The following is an 8,920-nucleotide window of genomic DNA, read 5'->3' on the forward strand; positions in this document are numbered from 1 at the left end:
CTATCTCAAGTATGTTTGCATCGCCCAACTGTCCCCCGCCTCGCCTCATTTCGCTTCTCATTGCTTTTCTTTCATTGAAAATTAATGGCTTCCGTTGTTTCATCGGCCGACATTGGTCCCAGTTGACACCGGCCCTTAGCCGTTTACTTGCATTCCTCCGGGCTGGCGTCTCAACACAATGCATTAATTACACTCTGACTAAGTGGTTATATTGGAACAGATAGTAGACCAATCCTAATGTTCTCTTACAGTTTATTAGGCTACAGATTTAAAAAAGTATTATGAATTCTACAGAGTGGTGCACGGTGTGGTGTCAGCCACATAGCTCTCAACACATTTATTCCTGGGCTATATATGCTAGGCTACTCATTCTATTATGCCAAACTATGACTTTGGCATAACGCCCAGTTTGGCAAAAATGGGAAACTAGGTGAAAGACCAGCACTGTACGTGCAATCTATCACTTGCATTGTCATCGTTACAATATTTTTATTTTATTTTTAGACACACCTTATGGTGCTTTCAAGACAACTGTGAACTCGGAAATAACCGAGGTAAAATCATAATTTAACCTTTTATTTAACTGGGCAAATCAGTTAAGAACAAATTCGTATTTACAATGATGGAGCTCTACAAAGTCGGAGCTAATACAAAGATGCCCGAGTTTCCAACTTGGAATCCCGAGTTGGATGACCATTCAAAAGATTTTCCTAGTTGGAGCTAGTTTTTTTCCCCCGGTTCCCAGTTGTTATGAACGCGGCAGTAATATAGCGGTTCCCCTACCGCTTTGAGGGAGGAGGAGAAGGATTGCTGAGTCATAATGACGCGTTCCGCCTGTTATGGTAATTGACAACGTCATAGATGTGCAGATTGCTATAACACATGATGTGGTTAGCTGATGTGTAAAATATCTCTCCAGGCGTTGTAAGATCTGTCAGACAAAGCATAGGAAACGTCTGAGCGGAGAAACGCGCCCACAGTCACACGTGTTCAGTCACTGTGAGTGTGAAGAGTACAAGGAAGGAAATTTTGTTCACTCGGTGTTGCACACTGAAACAGAGGATTCTTGGATAGTCGAGTGAATTGACCGGTCCTCACTATATAGAAGTGATTCCATCAAGGCAAATATATTTAGGTGTAGGTGCTATTCTGAATTAGATAGGTATTGCTGGGGGGGGACAATCTTGACGTTTGGGACATTGTGTCAGTGGGTAATTTTAATAGCTTGCTAGCTCGCTAGATAACGTTAGATAACAAGAGATGTGTGAAGGCCTCCCCCTTGTTGGCTAGCTAACAAGTATCCAGCGTTACAGTTAAAATAGCAAGACCATTGTTGGTTGGGCTCAAGTTCTGTTTTGTTGACAGTAGCTACGTCGCTGAACTTGGATAAAACGTTACCGAGCAAAAATTATAGATAGCTAAACAAAATAGCAAACGCCAGTCTCGCTGTTGGTGCCGAACGCTTGCGATATGGGCTTGCTGTCAAAAGGGTCACCGCTCAACTGGGAAGAAACCAAAAAGTATGCAGACCATGTTAGGAAACATGGCATTGTTCAGTTTCTCAACATCTATAACAAGGTGAAAGAACGACAGAAAGATGTTTTATTATGGGGGGATGAGGTAAGTGTCGTATTGCTTAACCTTTGCATAACATGCTTTTTTTTTTATTTTTTAAATTTTTTTTTTTTACTTTTGCATAACAAAAATGTACATGTGATCCACACAAATGGCATTGTCAGTGAGTCTGCTCTATCACCAGTTAAGTGAAATTGTAACTATGTTGCCAACGTGCCAACTTCAGTTGTGCAGATGAAAGACTGTAACCGAATTGCAGCAAAGTGTAACAAGTGTTTTAGGCTACATCATGTCGTCAGGATAGTAGTACATGTAGTTGTAGCGAATGCTTGGATGTTTTCTACTCCGTCCATAAACAATGAACCCATTCAAAGCATCTGACCATTACATAACTGTTTTAGATCTAGACAACTTGAATCAGTAACTGATGTGTTATTCACTTACTTAGGCCATTGAACAGTTTATATTGTTGCTAGGAGCGGCAGGTAGCCTAGCGGTTATAACGTTGTGCCAGTAATCGAAAGGTCGCTGGTTTGAATACATCGATGTGCTCTTGAGAAAGGCACTTAACCCGAATTTGCTCCAGAGGAACCACACAAGTGTGGCTGACCCCGTAAAACAACTACCTATCCATTCGGTGTATGAAATATTTTATTTAAAAAAACATTTATTCTCTATACAATTGTTTACATTTCATGAGAACCGATGTATACTTAATACAAACGTGTTAAATGTCTCATCGAAAAATGGTAAAGTAAAGTAAATGTCTAAAACGGATAAATATGTTTATTTATCATAACATGGTTTGCACAGACATTTATTTTTGAGAGATTTCTTATGAGCTTTATATGCTTCTAAACATGTTCAAAGGTTGTCCCTTAACATGCATCTGGCATGTCTATGGGTTTTAAAAAAAAGTTGCACATAGCATCTAGATGTAGTCGATATGTGATTTCTGTCTGTGCTGCCTTCAGTGTGCCTCAATTTCATGTGGAATGTTGTTGTTACAGATTAATCCCTCTTTCAGACAGGGGGATTACAGGGTACTAGAGTCAAAGTCAAGGAAACATAATTGATGAATTGGAATGGATGTGATGGCGCCCCGTTTTGATCTTGGGAAGTATGGATCAAGGCTTTGGGTCTACACAGTGACGCACATTGGAAAGAAAGGTGGTGTTTGTAGACATGGTCTGCACCATTCTGGTCTAATGAACAACAACAAAGTTTAGCTTCATGGCTGATAATCTTGCATTGTCATTGGAGAATAGAAAAAATTGTTTTGCGATTTTAGGCCACACCATCCTATTGATGTTGAAAGCCTCTGTGGTGTCTTCTAGTCTCATATGTCAACATGTGCAGTAGGCCTAACTGATTTCAACATGAAAGGCATTGAATTTGCACACAGTTTTTATGGTTCGAAATACGAATTTATGTAAAAAAAAAAAAAATACAAAAATGAAATGTTTTTGCCATTTTAGGTGGAATACATGTTGATTGAAATGGATGAGAAAAATGGAAAGGTTCGTCTTGTTCTCAATGGTGGGGAGGTTTTGGAAACCCTTCAAGACAAAGGAGAAAAGACCAACCCCAAGTAAGTCCTCTTTAAATCTGTTTAGAAAATGACCAGGTTGTGTTGTGTGTGAAATTCGCTGCTATGTATCGGCCTTACTTATGCTAACTCATTTGGGTGGTTTACACTGCAGGCACTAAAGACAGCTTCTTTGACTGCATAAGGCATGTTTAAATTATTATTTTTTTTAAACATGTTTTACATGTTTTGTTTTCTTGAACTATTACCTTACAAATGCACTGGTATTCAACCTGCCGCTCTACCCTGGGTTACTAAATGTCTTCAACATGGGTTAAAAAGCCTCCATCTCTATTTGATGTGAATGTTTTTGTACAAGCCTCACTGTAGTAGTCTGCTTGCTAACTGTCCATGACGTGCTAAATCTGTGAAGCTGACTTAACCCAGGGGAATTGTAACTATAGCTGTAGCATTCCTCATTACTGCCTCTCTGTCGCACATATTGAAGAGCACGCGCCCTGTAGCACAAATGCATTGCCCACAGCGCTTTCCATCCGCTGAGATAGTGGCTCACATCAGATTAAAAAACCAAAAAAAAACATGTTTACTTTAATGTGAAAGATTGGCATAATTACTATCGACTCTGTCGGACAGTGACCTTGTTTTGTTAGACAACATTATTCAATGGCTTCTAAAAATGGAAGTTGGCTTATTAAAATATATAATGCATTGTTTTTCCTGGTAGCCATCCTACCCTTTGGAGGCCAGAGTATGGCAGCTACATGATCGAAGGGACTCCGGGGCAGCCCTACGGCGGGACGATGTCAGAGTTCAACACAGTGGAGGACAACATGGGGAAGCGAAGGCGAGAGGCCTCATCTGTGCTGAATAAGAATGAAACACTTGCCACCATCACGTCATTCCCAAGGTAGTTAACTACCTATTGTCACTCACTAAATCACTTGAAACGGTTAGATTTGATTTATAGTACCTTAACATTGTTATTCTTGTAACAATGGTTTTAGGTTAGGCTGCCCAGGTTTCACACAGCCAGAATACAAGCCAACACCTGTTGAAAAAGGAGTGTCAAAATCACTGTTCTTCCCAGATGAAGCCATAAACAGACACCCAAGATTCAGGTAGGCTTGAATAATATATACAATATAGTCGATATACGGGTGGTCCCAGGTATCGAACCCACTATCCTTGCGTTGCAAGCACCATGCTCTACCAACTGTTCTATAGAGGTTGCTATGGTATTAAGTTTGTCACAGGTATTTGCACTGTTGTCACTGCAAGATATGTGACATTTGAGCTCTTTATTTGCATCCCATTAAACAAAGTATGTTGTGAATGTTTTTTTCAGCACCCTGACCAGAAACATTCGTCACAGAAGAGGAGAGAAGGTGGTGATCAATGTACCCAGTAAGTCTAAATCAAAACAGGTCTTCACCATTTGCACTCAATAATTACTCCTTTCAGTCAAATACATTTAGTCATATTTTATTTTCAGTGGTCAAATTTAGGCCACATTTACAATTTAGTAATTTAACAGATGCTTTTATCCAGAGCGACTTACAGGAGCAATTTGGGTTAAGGGCCTTGTTCAAGGGGACCTAGTCTGCTTGAGGATTCGAACAAGTGACCTTTTGGTTACTGGCCCAGTGCTTTTAACCGCTAGGCTACCCATCGCCCCAAATTTGGCGCAAAATGTTTTTATTAGTTGAAACGACTAGCTTATCAGTATCTACTTTCCTTTGTGCTTCTTTCTCCTTGTTAGTCTTTAAAGACAAATGCACCCCATCTCCATTTGTGGAGAAGTTTCCGGAAGATGATGGGGAGGCTGCCAGGGCAGCTCTCCCTGATCACATCTACATGGATGCCATGGGATTTGGAATGGGCAACTGCTGTCTTCAGGTATACGCAACACATTAAAGGACTATAAACCTGGTATACTTATGTTAATTTACTGGACTAGAGAATATTTTTAAAGTCATGGACATGTTTTATATAAGAAGGTTGATTAATCTTTAAATTAACTTGAACCCTTTTTATAATGTTTTTCCAGGTGACATTCCAAGCTTGCAGCATTGAAGAGGCGAGGTACCTTTATGACCAACTAGCAACATTCTGCCCTATAATGGTAAGATTTTCTTAGAAAACATACAGGAAAAGTATTAATTGCCTCAAAATGGTAATAGAAAAATTCAAAGGTGTCGTAAACAGCTTTGGTTAACCACATTTTTAAATCCTTACAGTATTCAGTAACGCTTTGGTTGTTTCAAGTGCCTTTTCTGTGGTGGAAACTGGAACGCTAACTGCTGATCTGTTTATAGATGGCCCTCAGTGCTGCTTCGCCATTCTACAGAGGCTATGTGTCAGACATCGATTGTCGCTGGGGAGTTATTTCTGCCTCGGTAGATGACAGGACCGGGGAAGAGAGGGGGCTGGAGGTGAGCAGATGAATCAGGAAAAACTGGCTCCTAATTAATGAAACATGACCCAGCCAAACAAGGCCCACTCGCTTGTTGCTAGTTGCTTCAGCGGGTTGAATGTAAGACTCAGATAGTGTCAGGCTCAGACAGGCATTATTTATTTCTCTGATTTCCTGGTGTTCAATTATGTTAGCCAGAACAGGTTTTCAGTTATTTGTCTGCTTTGTTCCTTGAAATGTCAAGAGGTTTTTCAGACTTCTCTTTCAATGTGCATGGAAATGTGTTTTCTTTGCAGCCTTTGAAAACCAACAAATTTCGAATCTTGAAATCCAGATATGATTCAATCGACAGCTACCTCTCCAGCTGTGGCGATAGGTACAATGACATAGATCTGACAATAGATGAGGAGATCAACAAACAGCTGCTGGATGCAGGTAAAGAACTTTGTAACAATGACCTGAGTATTCGATTCTAGATGGTGTATAGAAATAATAAAATATGGTGAAGGATAAGTGACTGGTGAAATAGACTTTCAAGATGAAATGTGAAATTAACTTTTTATCTAATTTTCAAGCAATGAAACTGTTTGTTTGTACAATAACAATGTGTTTATTCATATTTTAATCATTTAAACCTTCTATAGAGAAGTGATCAAAATCTGTTTTTGTAGGGATCGACAAACTGCTAGCCCAACACATAGCCCATCTCTTCATACGGGATCCGCTCTCACTATTTGAAGAGAAAATTTACTTGGATGATGAAAACGAGTCTGATCACTTTGAGGTAAAAATGATACCCACCCTATACTGACTTATAGTGACTACATGACTGTTTGCGACTAGACCGATACCTGTGATTTCAGATTTTATAAGGAGGCATTTTAGTTGATATAATCACATTTGTCTGTTTTGTAGAATCTGCAGTCAACCAACTGGCAGACAATGAGGTTTAAACCTCCTCCTCCAAACTCGGACATCGGATGGCGAGTTGAGTTCCGTCCCATGGAGGTAGCATAAGCCTTACAACTCTATTAACACACAAGATTGCATGTCATTTGGATATTTACCTGAAATACACATTGTTTTAAGTAAATATTGTTTTAAGTAAATACTTGCAAAAAGGATTTACATGTAGTGTCTTAACCAGTTTTTTTTTTTGTACAATGTTTGTAATGTAGAAATATTGAGTGCATGTTTTTGTTTGTTCCAGGTGCAACTTACCGATTTTGAAAACTCTGCATTCGTTGTTTTCATCGTCCTGCTCACCAGGGTTATACTGTCCTATAAACTGGACTTTCTCATCCCCTTGTCAAAGGTGAGAACAGCTGTTCTTCTGATGCACTTTTAATTAGCTGAATTTTAGGAAATTCTAGTGCATGTAGGGTAATGATATACCATTTACGTGTTCTGTTTTCTATCAAAAGGTTGACGAAAACATGAAAGTTGCCCAGAAAAGAAATGCAGTCCAAGAGGGCATGTTTTACTTCCGGAAGGACATCTATAAAGGTGAGAGGATACGAGTCAGATTCCAGTGTTTTGAAACCTGGTCGGGGAGCGTTTTGACAAAATGCCTGAACAGGTTGATGCTAAAGCTTCTCTTGTCCTCCCATAGGCTGCAACCCTGCCCTCGATGGCTCCTCATCGGCTGCCCAGAATGGCTTGGACAGTGAGGGTGACAATGAGTACACACTGATGAGCATTGACACAATCATCAATGGAAAGGTGCTTATTAACGATGCGGTATAACGGTTTTGGATCATTTCAGAAAGTAGTACAACGTCATCCATTTTGTATGGTATGTAACGTTCTGGGGGGGAAAAAGCATATCATATGATATGTTACGAATTCCAATTTGTACAATATGTTATTAATTTGTAAGTGGTTAAGATCATGTTCAATCTCTTTTAATAATATAATTAATTATATCTTTCTACTGCACTCTTTACTTTAAACCATAAGTTGTTGTTTCTTATCATTTAGGAAGGAATTTTTCAAGGGTTGATACCAATCCTCAACTGCTACCTAGAAAACATGGAGGTGGACGTTGATACAAGATGCACCATCCTGAACTACCTGAAGCTCATCAAGAGACGTGCCTCCGGTATATTTAGCAAATTAGCACTGACAATTTCACTCTGGGTTGGGTAACAGGGTTTTGTGAGGTATTGTTGTGGGCTTTCCACATCATTGGTGGAGATTAGCAAAAGCAATGCGGCATTCCAGTAGTAGAAGGCACATGTTGCTCGCTGACACTGTCAACAAGGTTTGATAACACTTTGGCTACATTGAGACAGGCAGCCCAATGCTGAACTTTTTTTTCTTCTTCACTAATTGATCTTTTGACCAATCAAATCAGGTATTTTCACATCAAATCTTTTTCAGAGCAGATCTGATTGGTCAAATTACCAATTTGGTGAAAAAAAGTGTAGAATTGGGCTGCCTGTCTAAATGCAGCCTTAATGCTTTACAGTGTTGAATCTGAACTCGAGCCACATTAAAATGTTAATGTACAGGGTTATAAATGCCAAACATGCACTTGTTTATGTATCTTAATTATCAACAAAAAAAATAAACATGATTTTTACTCACATTGTTCTTGTTGCTGATGTAGGTGAACTGATGACCATGGCTAAATGGATGAGGGAGTTTGTGGACAAGCACCCCCAATACAAGCAAGACAGTGTCATAACTGACAGAATCAACTACGACCTACTCCGCAAGTGTGACAGCATCACAAAAGGAGAGGAGCGATGCCCGGAACTTATTGGTGACCCAGTCAATCGGGGCAAATGAACTTACTGTCACAGCTGTAATCAATTAATGAATGTGTTGTCCATCATCATTGATATTCATTAGCATGAAAAAGACCAAATATCTGTCTGGACAAAGTGGTCCAAACAAATTCAGTTTTAATGGTGAATATAGTGTGCATTGCTATGGTCAAGCGGGTGTATTGCATTTGTATATACAGTATCAGATTTGTACAATTCGAAAATTATTTTAATAAGTGAAATTCAATCGGATGTGTGATAGCAATTGGATATGTAATTTGCTAACAAGTCTGAGTGTGAAATTATGTAAATGCAGCAAACAATAAAGTTGTAGACTAGATTCATTTTAATCTTTAAGTCTACTGTAAATACTTAACTTTGATCTGCTCTACAAACATTTAACAAGGGTTATTTCATTTCCGAATGTGGTATATCTGCATTGTCAAATGATTTGGCCTTTTAATGTGAGAAGTGTCAAATGAAAGTGTTTGATTTGCTGTGATGATATAGTAAAATGTTAAAGGAGTCTTGCATTGAAGTGAATGTGAACGTTTGATTGGAATGTTATGTCTCAATCAATAAATCTGTGTACAGCACTGACTAAGCATACTA

General features: G+C 39.1%; 1 protein-coding gene across 3 annotated transcripts; it reads left to right on the forward strand.

The window, feature by feature from the left end:
- The first annotated feature begins 925 nt into the window (after window positions 1–925).
- Window positions 926–8,920, forward strand: gclc (glutamate-cysteine ligase, catalytic subunit). 3 transcript variants are annotated; one of them, XM_014180126.2, is made up of 16 exons: window positions 931–1,620; window positions 3,054–3,166; window positions 3,849–4,031; window positions 4,129–4,242; window positions 4,470–4,528; window positions 4,884–5,020; window positions 5,172–5,246; window positions 5,440–5,556; window positions 5,834–5,972; window positions 6,209–6,321; window positions 6,453–6,545; window positions 6,748–6,852; window positions 6,962–7,043; window positions 7,150–7,259; window positions 7,518–7,638; window positions 8,149–8,920. In XM_014180126.2, exons 1-16 carry the CDS (start codon window positions 1,471–1,473, stop codon window positions 8,328–8,330), a joined length of 1,893 nt encoding a protein of 630 aa, XP_014035601.1. In that variant the 5' UTR covers window positions 931–1,470; the 3' UTR covers window positions 8,331–8,920. The 3 variants fall into 3 exon arrangements, with proteins under 3 accessions (XP_045565879.1, XP_014035601.1, NP_001135274.1); NM_001141802.1 differs by having other exon boundaries at window positions 1,062–1,620; window positions 6,462–6,545; window positions 8,149–8,917; XM_045709923.1 differs by lacking the exon at window positions 8,149–8,920 and having other exon boundaries at window positions 926–1,620; window positions 7,150–7,332.

The sequence above is a fragment of the Salmo salar genome, chromosome ssa28 (genome assembly GCF_905237065.1).
Source record: "Salmo salar chromosome ssa28, Ssal_v3.1, whole genome shotgun sequence".
In the NCBI taxonomy this organism is placed as follows: Eukaryota; Metazoa; Chordata; class Actinopteri; order Salmoniformes; family Salmonidae; genus Salmo; species Salmo salar.

Coding starts and splice junctions, on each gene's coding strand:
- gclc (XM_014180126.2), top strand. CDS start 1,471: ATGGGCTTGCTGTCAAAAGGGTCACCGCTCAACTGGGAAGAAACCAAA. Junction 4,529..4,883: donor GGTGGTGATCAATGTACCCA/GTAAGTCTAAAT, acceptor TCTCCTTGTTAG/TCTTTAAAGACAAATGCACC. Junction 5,973..6,208: donor CAAACAGCTGCTGGATGCAG/GTAAAGAACTTT, acceptor CTGTTTTTGTAG/GGATCGACAAACTGCTAGCC.